The sequence below is a fragment of the Balearica regulorum genome, chromosome 15, assembly GCF_011004875.1.
Source record: "Balearica regulorum gibbericeps isolate bBalReg1 chromosome 15, bBalReg1.pri, whole genome shotgun sequence".
NCBI lineage: Eukaryota > Metazoa > Chordata > Aves > Gruiformes > Gruidae > Balearica > Balearica regulorum.
Genome location: NC_046198.1, coordinates 8,036,304 through 8,055,813, shown reverse-complemented (window position 1 = coordinate 8,055,813; position 19,510 = coordinate 8,036,304). Strand labels below are relative to the sequence as shown.

The following is a 19,510-nucleotide window of genomic DNA, read 5'->3' as shown; positions in this document are numbered from 1 at the left end:
CACGCGGCACGCGATTCGCGTTCCAGTCCCGTCCAGCCCCGCCCCGTCTCGCGTGGGGGCGTGGCGCGTCCGTCCCCGCCCGCCCGGTGCGGCGCCTGTCTCTTTAAGCGCGGCGGGCGGGGCGCTCCCATGGTGCCCCGCGGCGGGCGGCGTGGATTTTAAATCCTCTCGGCCAATGGGGAGCGGCCGCGGGCGCGTAACGCTCCGGGGTCGCGTTTGAATCGGGCAGCGGCTGCCTGCTCCTGCCTGCTCCTGCCTGCTCCTGCCTGCTCCGGCACAGCTCAGCTCCCGCTTCCCCCCACCCCCCCCAAACCCGCAGCGACCCGGCACAGCATGAGCGCGGCGGGCGGGAAGGCGGCGCGGCCGGTAGCCCTGGCGGAGCCGGCCCGGGCGAGCGGCGCGGCGGCGGCAGCGGCGGGCGGTAAGGAGGTACCGAAGGTGCTGGTGGACCCGCGGACCCGGCGCAGCTTCGTGCGCGGGCGGTTCCTGGGGAAAGGCGGCTTCGCGCGGTGCTACGAGCTGGCGGAGGCGGAGAGCCGCGAGGTGTTCGCGGGTAAGGTGGTGCCCAAGTCGCTGCTGGTGAAGCCGCACCAGAAGGAGAAGATGTCCATGGAGATCGCCATCCACCGCAGCCTGTCCCACCGCCACGTCGTCGGCTTCCAGGGCTTCTTCGAGGACGCCGACTTCGTCTACGTCGTGCTGGAGCTCTGCCGCCGCAGGGTGAGGGGCCGGGGCCGGGCGGGGGGGGGGGCGGCGGGACCCGCCGGTTGGGGGTGGGGAGGCGCGGGCGTCCCCCGGTGCTGATCGTTGTCCGCAGTCGCTGCTGGAGCTGCACAAGCGGCGGAAGGCGCTGAGCGAGCCCGAGGTGCGGTACTACCTGCGCCAGACCATCCTGGGCTGCCAGTACCTGCACAGCCACCGCGTCATCCACCGGGACCTCAAGCTGGGCAACCTCTTCCTCAGTGACGACATGGAGGTGAAGATCGGTAGGTGCCTGTGACCACACGCCCTACCAGACCCCCGTGGCCGCCCCACGGCGGGGACCCCAGCCCCAGGGACCGGCCATCCGGGGCATCTCCAGTCACACCCCCTTCTCTCCAAGGTGACTTTGGCCTGGCCACCAAAGTGGAGTACGATGGCGAGCGCAAGAAAACCCTGTGCGGGACCCCCAACTACATTGCCCCGGAGGTGCTGGGCAAGAAGGGACACAGCTTCGAGGTGGACATCTGGTCCATTGGCTGCATCATGTGAGTCAAAATGCCTCTGTGCGGCCATGCCGTGGCTGGACGTGGGGCTGGGTGATCCCTGTGGTCCAGGTCTCGTTTGCCCCCCCTGCCCCAGGCTTTGGTGTGAGCCGAAGCTTTGGGCACGCTGTCTGCAGAGCACTTGCCCTGGCTGAGCCCTGCTGCCAGCCAGCACACGACCTACCCTGTGCTCCGCACATGCTGCTGCGTGTGTGTCTGTGGGTTAATCTGTTACACAGCACGGCTGCCTCAAGGCATTCCCCAAAAGCACACACTTCCTCATGGGAAATTTCCCCAGAGGGTACTAGATCCCAGCATCGCCTTTCAGGGGACAGGAACCAGCTACACGTAGCTGTCTGTGCTACTGCAGATCAGATACCAAGTGTGCTCCCTCTGCCAGGAAAGTTCCAGAGTGGGCTTTGGATGGGGTCACTTCTGCACACAAGTCTCTTTTGCAAACTGCCTCATGCCAAAACTCACACCCTTTTGTCTCTGAACACGCAGGTACACTCTGCTGGTGGGGAAACCGCCTTTTGAAACTTCTTGTCTAAAAGAAACGTACATCCGAATCAAGAAGAACGAGTATACCATTCCTAAGGTATGGTGTTTCCCGTGGCTGGGACAGTTCACCTTGCAGCAGTTCTCGGTCAGCCTTCTGCTGCACCGTCCTGTTTCTGGCGCTTAATGGGCTCTCACGTAATGGTGAAATGCCTCTTATTGTGGAGTGCTAGGAAGGGGATGTTTCAGTTGCTGGTGGAGTGAACTTGTAGGGCCAGCTTCCTCTTGGGGAGCCAGCAGCTCCCTTGTAATCCAGCAAAAATCTGAGCTGGGCAGTTGGCGTGTGGGGTTAAATGGACATGCTCAAGTCCATGAGGTCTGGGCCAGGTCCACAGCTCATCCCGCTGCTGTTGATTTGATCTTGCTAAAGTCCGTCAACTTAAAGGTTTGCACGTCATCAGGAGGCAGCTCCCCATACCTGCCCAATTCCGTTTCCCCAGGCTTGCATCCTGCTTGCCTGACGCAGCACAGGAGCTCAGCTCCAAGCAGAGCTTCCCCAGGCTGTATATCCAATGCATTCGTCAGTAGTGTGTGTTCTCCCCGACCCTTGTCTCTAAACTCTGCCTGTCTCTTCTTAGCACATCAACCCCATAGCTGCTAACCTCATCCAGAAGATGCTGAGGTCCGACCCTGCCACGCGCCCAACTATCGACGAGTTGCTGAATGACGAGTTCTTCACGTCAGGATACATCCCCAGCCGCTTGCCCACCAGCTGTCTCACTGTTGCACCTAGATTTTCAATTGCTCCCAGTGGGCTCGAACTGAACGGGCGAAAGCCGCTGACTGCACTCAACAAAGGTAAGAACAAGTGTCCCCAGGTGAGGCTGGGCCGCAGTGCGGGATGAGAGCCTGCCCGGCCTCCAGACCCACTGATGGGGAATGTGGTGCTCCTTCACTGCTTCCCCCAATTCTTATGAAAACCTGGAACATCTTGTGAGCGAGAGAGAGGTGTTCTCACTCTTTGCCCAGAACCAATGCAGGGAGGAAGTGCCAGCGCTAGCTTTAGCTATATGATGTGTAATGTGTTTCCTATAGCTAGGGTAGAATGTAAATCTGGTGCCTTTAGGAACCTACTCCCTGGTCACGCCTCCACACTCTTTTCTTTCCTGGCCCAGGACCAGACAGCCCTGCGCTAGAGAACTTGCCTGGAAAGGAAGATGCGGCTGGGCTGCGGGAGCTGGGAGATGCTGTTGATTGTCACTTAGCAGACATGTTACAGCAGCTGACGGCAGTCAACTCGGCCAAGCCCTCTGAGAGAGTGGCAGTGAGACAAGGTGAGTCTGGGGACGAATCCCCAGCCTTCCTGGATAACTTGCTTCTCTGTCACTCTGATGCTGTTCTCTGAAGTGAGAGACCAACTGACCTCAATTTCAAACTGGAAGCCTTTTGGCCTTGCTTGCTGGAGTGCACAGGATGCTGTGAAATGTCTCCTAACCAGCTCCTTTCTCTTTGCAGAAGAAGCTGAAGACCCAGCCTGCATTCCCATCTTCTGGGTTAGCAAATGGGTGGACTACTCGGATAAATACGGTCTAGGTAAATAATAGGGGGGAATACTTCAGCCTCTTCTAGTTTCTGAAGAGGCTGGAAGGAAGCTTTGATCTGGGCATTGCACAGGTCTGGTTCTCTAATCACAGTATTCCAGTGTGTGTGTCCAAGACTGCTGCCAGGAACGTTACCAAACACCCAATGAATCCAGAGTAGTGGTCACCGAACATCAGCCCTGGCCACTTTAAGGTGGGAAATGGCTACCTGCTGCATGAGGTGGCCGGCCTTGCTCTGCAGTGAGCACGTGCACCCACTTGTGGCAGTTAAAGCTGCTTCTGCAGCAGGTGATGAAGCAAGGGAGGATGACAAATCCAGAGGAGGAACAGTGCCACCCAGACCTCTGCAAAGAGGAGACTCTTCAGACCTGGCAGGGACTTGGTGGAGTGGCTGTCAGGGAACCCCTAGATGATACAACCTTCTGTCTTTGTATTTCACACGACTGGTGGTACCTTGTATTTGAAGGCCTAACGTGGTCCCATTTGAACTAGGTTACCAGCTGTGTGACAACAGTGTTGGAGTTCTCTTCAATGACTCCACTCGTCTTATTATGTACAACGATGGGGACAGCTTGCAGTACATCGAACAAAACAGCACCGAGTCCTACTTCACTGTGAGATCCTACCCCTCTGCCTTGAACAAGAAGGTCAGTCCAGGGGACAGGAGCCATCACTGGGGGGTGGCACTTCTGCCAGCCTTGCTGGGCTTTGGCAGAGTGGGTTCTAGGGAGAAACATCTGTAATTTGGGGTCACTGGCATTCTGCAGGCTGCTTCTTGGCTGGTGAAACATTGCCCCAAGGACATACACTGGCAGCTCTAATGGTTTGCTTCTAGCTGCTGTCTGAGGCTCATCTATGAGCAGCTTCATAGAAATAAGCGCTCACAAGACTTTGCATGTACTAAAGCACTCAGCAAAGTGAATCTCAAGTATTGCAGAACAAGTTGACTTGGAGAATTTGCACAAGTTTGTGCAGCGATGCCTCAAGCTCTGAGAGGTGAAGGAGGGACTGCGATAGCTGCCCCTGTGCTCCCCGAATAGCAGGGGCAATCCTCAGCCTGTCTGCTCACAGCCTTTCCTCTCTGCAGATAACACTATTGAAATATTTCCGGAACTACATGAGCGAGCACTTGCTGAAGGCAGGTGCTAACATCACACCGCGGGAAGGAGACGAGCTGGCCCGTTTACCCTATCTCTGCACGTGGTTCCGGACCCGCAGCGCCATCATCCTGCACCTCAGCAACGGCACTGTGCAGATCAACTTCTTCCAGGTGAGGCTGCTACTCTGCTTTTTCCAGGGCTGTAGCTCTACCTGCTGAAAGAGCCCTGCTATGTGCACTGAGCCAAAGCTTTGCCCAGTGAACTGAGCACTGGGAGGCTCCTTACTCCCCCTTGCTGGTACATAAACCACCCAGACGCTCTTAGCTTGTGAAGGCGCTGTGTCCTTTAGCAGGAGGGACACTGCTGCACAGGCTTAGGTGCAGTGGTCTTGAGCTGGTCAGCCAGATTTGTTCCCCTTTGCTGCAATCTAGGAATGAATGCTGCAGCCTGACGCTTTGTCAGCGTGCTTCTGGGTGCAGCTGGGATGCCCCAATTTAGAGATGGTTCATCCTGAGCAGATGCAGTCCCCAAGGAGCAGAGTGCTCAGGGTGATGGTGTGTTCTCTCCCCACAGGACCACACCAAAGTCATCTTGTGCCCTCTCATGGCTGCTGTCACATACATAGATGAGAAACGGGACTTCCGCACCTACAAGCTGAGCCTCATCGAGGAACACGGGTGCTGTAAGGAGCTGGCCAGCCGGCTCCGCTATGCTCGCACCATGGTGGAGAAGCTCCTCAGTTCAAAGTCTGGCTCAGCCCGTGTGAAACCCTCTGCTTAGACCTTGTTCTCGATGGACTCACCACCTGTGCCAAACTGTCCCAGCTGTGGATGGGGAGGTCTAGCAGCATCCCTGCTCGCACTGTAACCTCTCCACAAATAGCTGGGCTCCCGCTCCTGGCTATGGCCTAGGTGCCCCAAGGAAGCCCCTGATGCTGTGGGAATGACGTTGTTCACTTTGACTGGTACCCAAAGGTTTCTTGCTCCCCACTCCTAATAGAAAGTCTATTTTTTAATTGCATAATAGTCTTTTTCCCCCCCTAACTTTCCAAAGCCAAAAGCCTGACTCAAAAACCAAGCCTCTTGTCTTGAGGCTCCTGGGCCTTCTCCTGAGAGAACAAAGCATGGGGAGAGCAGAACTATCATGTAAGTTATTTGTACATGTCTGTGCCGATGCTCTAGGCTTTTGTTTCCTCTTGTAGAAATTCAGGTAAGATATTTAACGTGCCCAGGGTGAGACTGAGCAATCGGCCTTTTAATACTGAAACTAATGTACATGAAACCTAAACTTTTGTATATTGCATAACTTGATTAAAGATTGTTCGCTGCAGCGTCCAGCCTGTTGTGGTTCCCTTTGGCTTGCTGTGAGGGAAGGAACAGCACCTCTGCCTTCCCCTCCAAGCAAGAGCTGTCCTCTTCACCAGCTCATGCTGCCTGCTTGATTGTGCTGTGCTGCAGGAAAGGGGACCTTGGGGGTATGACAGGAGATGTGCTCTAAGCTGGAGGCTAGAGCCTTCTCATTTCCCATTTCCTTGGGCTCTCTACTACATGAAAGATGCTCAAAGATGTGACTATAGAAATAGGAAAAGTCATCTACTGTAGTAGACTTCAGCTATGCTGGGTTTTCTCCCACCGTTACTGACTACCAGCACCTACTGGTGCTCTCAACCCAGTTTACTTTTAAGCATGACAAGCTTTTTAGTTTTTATTTTTTTATAACATTTTGTATAAAATGCTCTAGGCCATACCGTATTCTGAAAACAGACCAGGTACAAACCCCTTGTTACCTGTGTAACAAAATCCCACACCCCAGCACACAGAAGAATCAGACTGTACAAAATTATTGCTGTTCTAGAGAGGAAGCCGTGCCTAGGGGCTCCCAGGCTGCCCACGAGCCCAGCAGGTGCTGCATGTGGAGGCAGGCTTGTATGAAATCCACGGGCAGGGGGATGCTGTAAAATACACCACCTCTAGGAAACCTGCCCTGCAGCAGAGGCGTGTGTTCAGAGGGAAGGGTCCCTGGGGACAAGGGCCTTTGTGTCCTGAGACAGCTGCTCCTGAACACCTGCACAAACTGCTTGGGGCTCCTGGGCGCAGGACTGGTATGGGGGACCTCTGGCTTGGCATAACAACAGGCTGCTGGTGACTAAAAGGGAGGAAAAACTTTTTCTCAGCCCAGCTGAGATTATAAATTTTGTTATTGGGATGGTGCTGGAGGCCCTGTGCCTCCCTCCAGGGTTGGTGGCAGCCCTGATCCAAAAAGCAGGTCCAAGCCCTGGGGTGGGTGCCAGAAGCTGCTCTGCTGTGCCTCAGCCCTTGGTGGGGCTGAAGGATCATTTCCAGTGTCGAGGCTGGTGTAACAGTCCTAGTCACAACCATGTCAGACACACATTCAAAGAGCAGCTTTCCCAGGCGTGTGGCACGGGAGGACAAAGCACACTGATCCCCGGTGAACACCCGCTGGGACCTGGCGCCAGCCTGGCTGCATCACTCTGCCAGTGTGTCGCTCTGCCAGTGTGTCGCTCTGCCGGCTGGAAAACCAAACACGTTTTCTTCTTTCTTCTCAAACACCATGTCCACCACAGAGGTTTTTTTTTGTTCTCTGACACAAATGCCTTCAGGCTGCTGAGTCTGAGTGTTTGCAAAGGTGGGTGCCCAGAGGGTGCTTCTTGGGCTGAGGAGAGCCCAGGTGAGAGCACCGTGCCACCCTGTGCTCACCTCTTCTGGACCATGCTGCTTGTAACCCACGTCCTGGGGCCCCACCTCACCCCGGGGAGGGGGAGAAGGACTCCCGAGAGCCCTGGGACTGCTTCCAACCGCTGCAAGGAGTGGCCGCAGCAGCCTTGCACCGTGGGTGCTGTCCCAGCGTGTGTCCCCACTCATTTGCCATCACCTCCTGGCCCCTGGCAGTAGTAGGAGTGGAAAAGCCGCTCGTGGGCGCAGACCCTCATGGCCCCGTGCGTGTGCAGCAGCAGCCGGGGGAAGCGGGAGGTGAAGTACTGCACAAAGCCGTCAGGGACAGAGCCCAGGGTCGCCCGGACGTCGGCCGGCAGCTCGTGGTAGTGATGCTTCTGCAGGAGAGAGGAGGGTGAGGTGAGCAGGGGTGGGCAGGTGGCGGGGACGGGGGGAGCTGGGGCAGCTGTACCTTGTTCCTCATGGCCCGCAGGAGGTCACGCACCGAGCCCCCCTTGTAGGTGCGGAACTTCCTCAGGTCTGGGGAGAGCAGGAGAGATGCTGAGTGAGGCAGGATGCGGCCAGGGAGAGGGGCTGCCACAGCCCCCCGTGGTGCCAGTGCCACCCCGTGCCCCAGTGATGCACGGCAGCAAACTGGGGCACTGCTCTGCTCTGCCCTCCCAAGGAAGGGCTGACACATCTACCCACCCTAGTTTTTGGCTCCTATGCACAAGCAAGTGCTTCCTGCCCAGTAAAAGGCACCGGACCCGGGAGCCCAGTCCCTGCCCGACTCTGCGTGAAAGGCGGCAGCAGGCTCAGGCTGCAGCAGTGAGCCTGGCACCCGTGTGCTCACCTGTCTGCAGCGGGAGGGAGATGTGCATCCTCCAGTTGGTCCTCACCACTGACCGTCCCCCCGCCTCCAGGGCCGAGACGATGGGTCCCTCGACAGGCTCCTTCTCGACGCGGTCACTGACGTCCTGCGTGCCCAAGCACAGGGACCGGGGGTGGTTACGGTGCTGGCTCTTGCCCTGTGCCACCCCATCCAGTGCCAGGGAACAGAGCTGGCGCTGAGGGGGGACGAAGAGGGTTTGGCCCTGACCCTAAAGCCAGGGAGCCCCCACCCCTTGCCAAAGTAGCTCAAAATGAGCACGTTGACCTAAACGCAGCTGTTTCCAGCACTCGTTTTTCAGAGCACACCTACGTTCACTGCCCAGGGGGATGGCACACGCTCACCTGGAAGAACTGCAGCTGCTTCTCCTGACTCCAGAAAAAGGGGTGCACAAGGACCACGGGGGCTGAGGGTCGGCACTGGGGCTCAGGGCTGATCATTGCTGCAATCAGCTCTCGTGCAACAAGCTTGTCTGGTAGGTGAAACAACACAGCAGAGAACTAATGCTCCCAAGAAGGACCGGGAGCTGTGCCCTTTGCCTCAGGGCTTCCCATGGGGACATGCCTGTGGGGAAGGGTCTCACCGTGAGCTTCTTCCTGCAGGCAGCTCAGCTGGTAAGAGCCTGACAAGATGTTGGCCTGTCGCCGCAAGCTGTCCCCAAACGGGTGCTGCCCTCCTGACACCACGTAGTAGAAGACGCAGCCGGCTGAAAAGATGTCCACGGCACACGTCTGCAAAACATGAAGGGGGGGGGATGGGACCCTCACGGCAAAGGGTGAGGAAAGCTTTCCCCTTCCCATTTTTCCATTATTTTATGTGAACACTTGGTCGTTTGCTACAGAGCTGCTGGAAAACGCATCGCACCAGGGCTCCTGCCTGCCCCGCTTTCTGGAATCACTGATTCGGGTCCTTATCAGGGAAGAGGGCTTCAGAGGCACAGACAGAACTCAGGACTTCACAGCCAGATGGACACATCAGCACTGCTGGTGTCTCACCCAGCTGTGCAAACCAGCCCCAGTATAAGGTTACGTGTAGCATGTTGCCAGCACCAGTACGTGCCCTGCCAGGGGCCAGTACAGCAACCGGCTCCCAGCAGGAACAGGATTTCCTGGGCTAAACAGATGAGCAGAAGCGTAACCTTCACAGCGAGCCACGGCCCCCTCCGACCTCCCCAAGCCGAATTTCCACGCACTGCAGCCAGCTGAGATGCCCTGTGCCGAGCACAGCCATGCACTGTCTCTGCGAGGTCAGGAGAGCAGGGGCAGCCACCAACTAGGGCAGTCCTGGCGAGGAGAGCCAGTGCTCTGCATCTGGGCTGGCTTTTGGGCTCTCGGAGCTTTTGTCTTAATCGTGTATTTCAGCGGCACGCCACGAGGCTGCTGCCAGCACAGGGGACTCTGTCACGAGGGGCTCAAGGAGGACCCTAGGTGGGGGGAGGCATCCACGGCTCACTGACGGGGTTCTCCTTCGGGGCTTCCTGGAGCACCTCGGGCGCGATCCAGCCCTCGGTGCCAGGGATGCCGGAGCGGAGGCTGAAGCTCTGTCGTCCCCCCTGAAGCTTCTTGCAGAGGCCAAAGTCGGAGATGACAGCTCGGATCTGCCCGTGGCGATTTGGGACGGAGATGAGGATGTTACAGGGCTTCAGGTCACGATGGACTGGAAGAGAGAGTGTGCAGTCACCTGCCAGCGCAGCGGCAGGGCTGAAGCAGAAAAGGGCTCTGCCTGCCGCCCCGCAAGCTGCTGACCCTGCCAGCTGCTGCCTGAACCCCACAGCCTCGGCTGAGGACAGGACCAAGACGGGACTCGCTGCCCTCCTGCCCGTGCGTGGCAGCGGGTCGCTGCCCTCTTACCGATGCTGAGGGAGTGGAGGTGGGCCAGCCCGGACATGGTCTGACGCAGCAGAGACACCGGGTCCAGGCTGCGACGATCGAAGCTGGGGCTTTCCACGTACTGGAATAACATAGAAGTGGAAAGAGATAAACTGAGCCCTGAGTTACTGGGGCAAACAAGGCAAGGCTTGTCGGGAGAGACTTCTCACTAGGCTTACAGAGGTGGAAGGAGACAAGCCCACGCGGAGGCCATTTGTACCCAAGGCTTGCCATTTCCAGGTCTACCAGTCAGCATCTATTCCCTCTGCAGCAAACCGCCCTCACTTGTGTCCTCCGACCTCCACAGCTTCAGCAACACTCCCGCTTTACGGAGCGTTAAAAGGATGCTCCTCCTCCCCCAGGCTGAGTCTCTTCCCAGCATGTGAACAACTGCCCCGGCTGATACGGAGGCTCGGAGCTCCCCAGCTCCCTCCTGAGAGGGCGAATTGGCAGGAGAACAGGGGCAGGGGCTTGACGGACACAGGAGCAATGCTGCTGCTGGCTGCTCTGCCTCTCCAAAGTACCTCGCAGCCTGCCCATGCCCGATCCGACCCCTGTTCCCTCTGACTGCTGGGAAGCAGGTTCGGAGCAGGGCTGTACGCCCGAGGCCAGGCAGGAACACCACAGAGGGCTCTGAAACCAGGAGCCGCTGGCTGCCAACCCTGCCCTCGGGCATGTACAGCACGCTGCTCCCCCAGGAGCACTGCAGGACCTCCCTAAGAGCACAGACAAGAACCCTGGGGACCGATCTGCAAACACAGAGATGGGGATGTCCAGAACCGATCGACAGCCACCCGGCAGTAGTCCCATGCAGCCGCCCCCATGCCCCCAGCACCAGGCTCACCTCCTGCAGCGTGGCAGAGCAGAGCTCGATGGCGATGTAGTGGAACTGCTTGTCCTTCTCGGTGCAGAAGTAGCGGACAACGTGGGGGTGCTCATCCGACTCCCGGAGCAGCTGGACCTCGCGGTCCACGAGGTGGAAACATTCGGGCAGAAGGCGCTTCACGGCCACGTTCCGGCCATCAAACTGTCCTCTGTGCGGAGAGTCAATGGTGGTGTCCCTGCACGGCCCTCCCCAGCCAGAGTGGAGCCCAGCGCTGCAGATGGGCAGCTCAGCCAGGCTCTGGCTGATGCTGGAAACTCGCCCCTTGGGGTCCTCAGCATGGGTCACCTTGGAGTGACTCCCAAAGACTTGTCAAAGCCATGGACAGGCAGAAATCTCTGCAGTGAGCTGGAAACTGGGGGTTTGGGTTCCCCTTTTTGTAGGAAAATAACTTCCCTCACTTTATGCTGTGTTCAGTGCTGGGGGAAGGGGCTCAGCCAGAGCCAGGGGACCCTTACGAGGGACTAGACCTGCCACTGCTGAGAGCTGCCTGGAGCAGGCACAGCCCAGCTGCCTGACAGCCTGGCACAGGCAGGAGGGGATGGGCAGCACAGGGGGGTGGTGCAAGAGGAGACCTGCCCTGCGTACCCGGTACCTGGTTACTGAAGGCCATGAGCCCAGCTCTCGAGATGGGTTTGATGAAGACCATGAGAATGGGAGGGTGGCAACCCATTCTGAGAAGCCCCCGAACCACCAGCCGCCAGCCAGGAAAGGAGCTGCCTTCACGCTGTACTTGTGGCTCCCAGGTGAATGAGAGCAGCATGAGGGCAGGCACCCGGGGTACCACCCACCTGAAGACAAAGGTTCCTCCAGCTCCATGGCCCAGCACATCCTTGGGGTTAAAAGAAACTTTCCCAACTACAATCACATCTGGTTCTGCATCTGCAGAGGAAGAGGAGGACAGTCATCCTTCAACCTATGAGTCTGTCCTATAGGAAGGACATCCAGTTCTTCATCCACCTGGCCATTCTTTGGGTCCTGCTACTCTTGCAATTGTTTTTGTAGCCCATGCTTATCTGGCAGCAGGTTTTGCATCTCCTCCCCCATCAGCTGGGGTGCAGCCCCCTCATCTTTGGGGCATCTTTGCTCCCACTTTGGGTGAGAACACCTACAGACAGACAGCCCCTCGCACCTTGCCCATTCCCACCTGCACACACCTTCAGCAGCCGCTGGGACAGCCGGATCTGAGCTGACCATCCCATTAGACAAGCCCTTCGGGCAGGCCGAGGGGCTGGAGCTCTGCGAGAGCTGCAACGCGCTTCCCTGGCTCAGCCCCGGCTCCCTGGGCTCTGCAGGGACACCCTCCTCGGAGACCCGGCTTGGGAGCAGCATCTCCTGCTGCTGCTGCAGGAGCTGAATCTGCTTCTCCAGCTGCTGCTGCTGCGCCGCATGCTGCTTCTGCAGTTTCTGGAACACAAACCATGGGAGCAGTGAGCTCCAGCGCCCAGAGCAGAGCCGGGGCATCGGCAGGACTCAGCACAAGCCGTGCACGCACCGCCTGTCCCTGGCCCAGCCGGCAGAACACTGCCGCACCTCGGCTTGTTACCATGAGTGCGTACGAGACAGCGTGGGAGCTGCATGGCTCATCACAGCCACGACGCCGCTGCTCGTGCCACAAGCCCTTCAGAAGCGACATTTCCACGGCAGGCTCTTCCACTGGCCACCACTCACCGTGAGCAGGAGGAACAGGACTCCCCCGCCCAGCAGCGCCGTGCCGACGCCAGCCATCACCAGGTCCCAGAAGCCGGCCTCGGGGTAGACCTCCACCTGCTCCTTTGGCGCAGGGTCCGGCTGGAACTGCCCCTCGCTGCGGACAGCCGGCTCCTCCGGGCTGCTCGGGGCCAGAAACTGCAACACACGCCCGGGGCTCGGTGACACCAGAGGGACGGACCGCTGGGCACTCGGGTTCCCCTCCCCACTGCAGCCTTGCACACAGGACCCCCCTCCTCGTGCTACCCCATACTGGGGACCCACCGCCCAGCCCCAGACCCTTCAGCGACCCGGCAGTGCCAGAGGTTCCCCCCAGCGCAGAGGTGGGACCCAGCAGAGCTCCGCCACTCACATCGTCGAACACGGTCTTGGCAGGAGGAGCCCTGGGGATGATGGTTTCCGTTGTCTTCCTCAGGTTCTCCGGGAAGGCTCGTAGCATTGTAGTGTGGACCACAGGAGGCGGCTCGTGGTGCCCTGCGGCGGGAGGGAAACAGAGACAACCGTCAGCTGGTCTCTGGTCACAGCTTCAGTCCCTCACCTCCGCAGCACTGTCGTGGGCTCGCCAGACAGCTCTGGCTCTCCTGGAGAAGGGGTGTCTCTTCTCACAGGAGGCACAAGAACTATCACAGCTACAACCTGCCAGCTCCATCCCCAGGGATGGGGACCTGGAGCAGCAGCAGTCAGCGGAGGAAGGCAGAGGGGAAGGTCCCCTGCGCTCAGCACGCACTGGGGGTCTGACCCTGCTCCTCTGTGCCTCCCCTGCCGCGACCTCGAGACACCACCCTGATTTCCAAACATGCCAATGCAGTGTGGCCTCTCCTGCCATGGCACCTGAGACAGCAATCACGGAGCAGGCTAATTAACCCAGCGTCTGGGCGCAGGGCTCGGCGCACAAGGGCACACCCACCAGCACAGCTAATTGTGAATCCTGCTTCAAAGGGTCCCTGCCCACCCCCGGGTGGGGGTGGCTGGCAGCCCCTCCTGGGGAGGGGACAAGGACGGGCTGCAACTGCCCCAAGCCAGAGACACCACAGTCCCCGAGGGCGAGTCACAGCCTCCCTCCCGTTTGCCCGGCTGAGCAAAGCGGGTTGGGCTGCCACCCCAAAACACAACGGCAGCCGGGGCTGCCCCTCCCCGGGGCGAGGACGCAGGGAAAGCCCGTGCCCCTTGCGGGTCCGCACCTATTAAGAGCCACTGGTTGTGGAGCGCGGTGATGCTGCCCTGCGGGTACTTGACGTCGGTGCTGGGCGTGATCTCACACTCCCCTGACTCTCTCATGGTCACATCATCTGTGGTGGGGCCGTCGATCCTGGCCAGCGTGATGCCCTGCGGCTGGGGGCCCGATAGCTCGTGGAGCACCACGCAGCCGGGATGTGCACCCACCGCGGCTCACCCCGAAAGGGGCCAGCGGGGACACTCACCACCAGAGCCACGCTGCCATGGACCAGGGAGGTCAAAGCGTAGAAGCTGGCCGCATATTTCCCCACGTAGAGCGCTGGCCTGCAAGGCAGGGACAAGCATCAGCCTCCCATCCGTCACAGGTCAGGGAAGCTGAGCAGAGGCAACACAAATGCCACCGGCTGCCACAGCACAGGAACCACGTACAGCAGCTGGGTCTTGGTGGCAGTGAAATCCTTCATGGACTGGTAGCTCCACTTGAGGAGATGGATGTCCTGCGAGTGGAAGGTCAGGTAACGCAGGGTCTCCATGGCCAGGTTGAGGTGGGGGACTCGGCGGAGGCTGTCCTGATGCCACATGTAGATGCCGACCACGGGCGAGCCATAGTTCTGCGCCCACAGGACCTCCCCGCTCTCCTTGTCCAGTGTCACCACCAGCCCGTCTCCGCTCGAGGCGAAGTGTGCCATTTCTAGGCAGAGCCAGAGGGAGGGGGCGATGCAGCGGTGCTGGCTGCAGGGCTTTGTCCCCCCTCTGCCCCCCTCAGTCCTGTCACAGGCCGTGGGCTGCTGCCTGCTGCTGAGAGCCGTGGCTGGCACGGCAGCCGTTCTCCCCAGCAATCGGCACGGCCAGAACCCACCGGCCATGGCAGCATCTCCTCAGGGTGCCCGCAGAGCCAGGGGTCCCGCCGCGAGCAGGGCGCTGGGGGAGCTGGCTCCCGTGGCTCCCATGTGTGCGGCAGCCACTCACTGTAGTGGTAGGACTCCTCGCAGAGTGGTGCCGAGTAGTCCGAGAAGGTGGCGTTCCAGCGCAGCTCCCGTGACTTGGTGTCATACATGGTGATGACATACTCTGGGGATGAGAGCGGGGCTCGAGGTCACTGCCCAGCACCCCGTTCCTGGGACTAGATGGACAAACGGTGAGCAGGACTGGCTTACGGGTACGGCCGATGTAGAGGAGGGGACTTGATGGGCACAGACCATCCCAGGCCTCTGTTGAGAGAGTGGTCTGCTTCTCTCCTGACTTGGGGTCCACGATGAACCAGGTGTCCTGCTTCTTCCCTGAGAATAAAAATATATTTTTTGTAAGTCTCTGCAGTCCTGCTGTCCATCCCCAAGGTTTCCTCCTGTCTCTCCTCCATGGACACGTTCCCGGGAGGTCTCCCCTCAGCCTCTCCTCCTCCCTGGCCCCGGGTCCAGCGGAGCGGCTGGTCCCTGCATACCGGTGTAGAGCACGCCGTCCGAACTGCGGCATGGCGAGGACTGGACCAGCTCTGGGATGGTGAACGGGAGCTTCTGCAACACAGACAGCAGTGTGGATGCGGGACCAGAGAAATGCCTCCCTGAGCAGCAGCCTTCCTGCCTTCAGAAGCAGGGTGGGAAGGAGAGGTCCCTGGGACAGTCCCCTTCTCCTCTCCCGCCTTCACTGCTCAACCCCAAAGCAGGACGGAGTGGTGGGGAAGGAAAGGGTCCCAGCTGTATTTGCCCCACACCCACTCGGCTGACATCTTCCAGGTGCCAAGGACAAGCTGGAGCAACCGAAGGCCCCACGCTCGCCCTGTCCAGCAGGTCCCCCCTGTCCCCCAGCCCGGTGAACCCCCAGGGTGCAGGCAGGCGGGATGCATGCAGTCCCACAGCCCCACTGACCATCAAGCCTTCTTTGTTTTTTCCTCCCAGGATATACAGGCTGCCATCGTTGGGGTCTGGAAGGAATGCTGGTCTGGAGAGGAGGAGAAAGGAGGATGAAATGTGAGCTGCCTCCTGCCCTGGGCACACGCCAAGGACTAAAGAGGAGCTGCACTAAAGAAACCCCTTCAGCAGTTTGCTCCAGGCTGATTCACTCTGGGGCTTGACCTTTCCTGGAAACCTCCAGCACTGGATTTGGTAGGGGATGAACTGCCGCTCTGGGTCAGCACCGTAACTCCATACAGCCACCCTGCACCTACCAGCCGTGCTGGCTCGGTGCCCTGCCCGCCCCAGGGGAGCTCTCTGCTGTCCTGCCTTCCTCCTGCACTTTCAGGTGGATTTTTCTCAACTTCTCTTCTATGCTTTTGTGCATGGTGGTGCTGAGAGGTTCTGGGCTGTCTGTAGAAAGGCTACAATTCAGCAGCAGGGAGCAGCTATTCCTCCTCATCACGCACGCAGTGCTAGCACAAAGGGCAGGTTTAAGGCAACGCTATGTCGTGGGCTGGGAGGTTGATTTCTCCGAGGTTCCCCTCTCTTGCTGTGAATCTGTTGGTTCATCAGGGCAGTCGTGGACCTCCGAAAGGCTCCTTCCTGCACAGCCCGCAGGCTGCCTGCCCTGACTCTGCCCGCGGGGGGGGTGACACTCACTCTGCCACATAAACCGGCACCTGCAGAATAGGATCTGAAAAAGAGAGCGAAACGCAGACGTCAGCGGCCTCTCCCTGCGAGCGGGGACAACGTGGCAGTGTTTACCAAGCGCAGTCAGGCACTTCTATGCCCGGGTCTGCAGCCTATTTGCATTTCAGACCCAGAATAAGCACTGCCAGCAGCGGGGGTCTGGCCCCCCCCAGACGCTCTCCTCCATGCCTGGGGCTGGAGCTGCAGCTGGCAGCGTACCCCAGGGCTGGAGGAACTGCTGGCCCAGACCATGACCAGCAAGAGCCAAGCTGGGGGGTGTATCCCCGACCCCCCGCTAGCAGCAAGCCCAGGGAGCCAAGCTGTGAGCAAGCACCCCCCCGGGTTGCTACTCACCATCCTTCAGGGTCCACTTGATGTCACCTGTGCTCTTACTCACTGCGTGAAGGTTTCCATCCAGAGTGGATATGAAAAGCAGCGTTTCTGGGACAGTCACAGCACCACCTTTGAGGCACTATGGACAGAAACGCTGTTCTCAGAGAGCAGGGCCAGACCTGGGGGCAAGCCCCGTGCCCCGGCCATCTCAGGCAGCTCAGCAGCCCCCCTGCACCCAGCACACTGCTGCAGCAGACTGCGGGGAAGAACCTCAAGGTCCCTTCTCATTCCCAGTGAGGCAAGACTGGGAGGGAAAATAATTTCTTGCACCAGTATTTAAAATCTGCTTGTTCGTCCAGCTCCACCCGCAGAGGACACCCGCAGAATCACATCGGCTAATGGCTGTTTGGAGGTGCTGTGTTTTATAAACCCGCGGCATTAAGCCCTGGCACTAAGGTTGCCACGCTCGCAGTGAGCGGCATCACCGGCAGCGTGCGGTTCCAGCGGTCCCTGGCTCCTGCAGCACAGGTCACGTCCCACCCGTGCAGTCCCGGGGCAGGCACAGCCTTTCCCCTCCTGTCCCCTGGAGCCAGCTGTCCTGCCGGCGGGGATGAGCTGCTCTTCCCAGCCACGACTCCCGGGTGCATTTCTAAAGGTGACACAAACAGCCCAACTACCGGCTCCTTCCAGAAACAAACGAGTTGGGTGACTTTTCATGCCAGAAATGCAATTAATGCTCACCTAGACCTTCAAAGCTACAGATTTCAGCTACCCTGATGTTGAGGGAGTAATTGTAAATTCACGCTGGGAAGTGGAGCTGCTGCTTCCGTGTACAGCGTCCGTACAGCAAGCGCCAGCTCAGCCACCACAGGCTGGTACACACGCCAGCCTCACCCCCACAGCAAACAGGGATCGGCAAACAGCACGGGGACCCAAACGCCTTCAGGCAGAGGCAGGGTCGGTGTGGCCATCCCCGATGCCACGGAGCCAGAGCAGCACTCGGGCTCCCCGCTGGCTGTGATGCAGAAGCCAATCGAGCAAGCTGCTGCCCCGGTCACTCGTGCAGGGTGGCCAAAGGACATCCCTTGGGCCCAGCACGCCGCCCCCCACCTGCTTTCCAGCTGTACCCCCTGCCAGGACCACACACCAGCTCCCTCCCAACACACCTCACTACCACCCCTCTGCTTCGAGCCCAATTCTATTATTTGCCCTTCTTCTTGCTTAATTTTTAAGTGAGGTCAGAGCGAGTTTCCCAGCTCTCGCTTTGTCCAGAGGATGCGGTGGGGCAGGCAGAGAAGAGCGACTGCTCCTCGCCACCATTTCTCCAGCACCACGCAGCCAGGCTGCGAATGGCTGCGAGGGACAGGCCGTGACGACAAGCCAGGCCAGCAGACATGGAGCTCTTGTGGCATGGCCACCTGCACGATGGAAACAGAACCGAGACCGACGAGCCCTCACAGCTGTCAGAGCTATAGTGGGCTCCGTGCTCACGGGCTCTGCTTTTCCCTCCCCCCCAATGTTTTGCAGTTTCTTCCATCTCTTCTGCAACTACTGTTTTTTTGGTGACAGGGCAATCGAACAAAGGCCAGGCTGCCCAGCCTGCTCTCTGCACACCATGGGCAGAACTGGGAGCACTGGGCACCTGGGACCTGCCACCCTCCCCTCCACTCCCAGCTCCAGCTGCCCCAGCAGTCGTTCTGGCCAGCCCTAGCCCGGAAGCAGAGCTGCTGTTCCCATGGGATGCCCGCAGGACCCGTGCTTTTCCGAGGCTCCCACCACACCAGCCTGGAGTCTGCAGCGATGCCGCCAGGGCCAGAGTTCTGCCAGGGGCTCGGGGCACACTCGTTCCCCCAGCGATAGAAGGAGACAGCCGGGCACAGACAGAAACACGGCGCCAGCAGCCACCGCTTCCTTTGCTGGAGCAGCGCTACCGACATCTGCCCAAGCCACCCGGGCATGCTACCCTCTCTGCTTGAAATGCCACCGGCAGCAGAAGCTGCCATCCAGCTCCTGAGGGGTATCTCCCTGCCAGACAGCAGCTCTGCGGGCAGGAGCGGGCAGGAAAGGGCCGAGGGCTCCCAGGGAAAGAGACTCTGCTCTCAGCCCCAGCCAGGCCCAGGGGTGGAGATGATTTTCCAAGCAGAGGTGAACAACCTCTGCCCTGGGCGCTACGTGTGGCCCCTCACCTGGCGCGAGCAGCGCAGGTCTCCATCACACACCTGCCAATACCAGCAACGTACGGCCGTGGCACCCCCACAGGCAACCACCCTGACCCCGCAGACATCGCAGCCCCTCCACCCCACAAACCACGCTCTTCTTCAGGGTGCCGGACCCTGCGCACCCACGCACTCTTGATGTGGGTGCTCAAGCCCTGGACTCGCCGGCCATCACAAGCAGGACGCTCCTGCCTGCGTCGCCACGCACTCACGCCCACGAGTCTCAGGCACACGCAGGGGCTGTGCCTGCCTGCCCACCCACTCACACCCGCACACTCGCGAGGAGGGACGCTCACGCGTGCAGCGGAGCACAGTGCTTGCACACTCGCTTGTGTTTGCACGCTCACACAGTGCTTGCTCCCGAGCGTCACACCCAAGGGACACGTACTCACTTGCGCCGGTACCCCCCCACGCTCCCACCCGCGGGACACACAGTCACGCACAGGCACCCGCACTCTCCCACTCGCAAAGCGCTGGCACCCGCGCTCCCACCCGCGGACACTGTCACACTCCCACGCACCCGCTCCCACCCGCGGGCCGTGGCGCGGCCGTACCTGTGCCGGGGGCGGCGGGACCAGCGGCAGCAGCAGCAGCAGCCCCCGGAGCAGCCCCGGGCGCAGCGGCGCGGCGGGGCCGCCCATGTCCCGGACATGCCGGGGCCGCGACGCGCAGGGCCGGGCCGGGCCGCGCTTATCGCCGCACCGTGAGTCAGCGGGGCCGGGGCGGATCCAGGATGCC

The 19,510-nt window shown here is 59.8% G+C and overlaps 2 protein-coding genes across 3 annotated transcripts; one reads left to right on the top strand and one right to left on the bottom strand.

The window, feature by feature from the left end:
- Positions 1–186: 186 nt before the first annotated feature.
- Positions 187–5,782, top strand: PLK1 (polo like kinase 1). Its single transcript, XM_075767563.1, has 10 exons — positions 187–720; positions 818–986; positions 1,103–1,247; positions 1,749–1,842; positions 2,381–2,600; positions 2,918–3,076; positions 3,258–3,335; positions 3,836–3,990; positions 4,431–4,613; positions 5,017–5,782. The coding sequence occupies exons 1-10, from the start codon at positions 334–336 to the stop codon at positions 5,221–5,223; spliced, it is 1,797 nt and encodes a 598-aa protein (XP_075623678.1). The 5' UTR covers positions 187–333; the 3' UTR covers positions 5,224–5,782.
- A 355-nt stretch (positions 5,783–6,137) lies between these two features.
- ERN2 (endoplasmic reticulum to nucleus signaling 2) lies at positions 6,138–19,510 on the bottom strand. 2 transcript variants are annotated; one of them, XM_075767094.1, is made up of 22 exons: positions 19,327–19,510; positions 16,578–16,695; positions 16,194–16,227; positions 15,507–15,579; positions 15,083–15,155; positions 14,799–14,921; positions 14,611–14,712; positions 14,071–14,332; positions 13,887–13,965; positions 13,647–13,797; positions 12,818–12,939; positions 12,427–12,603; positions 11,913–12,162; positions 11,547–11,637; positions 10,717–10,906; positions 9,855–9,954; positions 9,461–9,660; positions 8,588–8,735; positions 8,349–8,476; positions 7,969–8,092; positions 7,588–7,655; positions 6,138–7,513 (listed from the first exon to the last, which is right to left on the bottom strand). In XM_075767094.1, the coding sequence occupies exons 1-22, from the start codon at positions 19,411–19,413 to the stop codon at positions 7,322–7,324; spliced, it is 2,892 nt and encodes a 963-aa protein (XP_075623209.1). In that variant the 5' UTR covers positions 19,414–19,510; the 3' UTR covers positions 6,138–7,321. The 2 variants fall into 2 exon arrangements, with proteins under 2 accessions (XP_075623209.1, XP_075623210.1); XM_075767095.1 differs by lacking the exons at positions 16,194–16,227; positions 16,578–16,695; positions 19,327–19,510 and adding an exon at positions 15,806–16,176.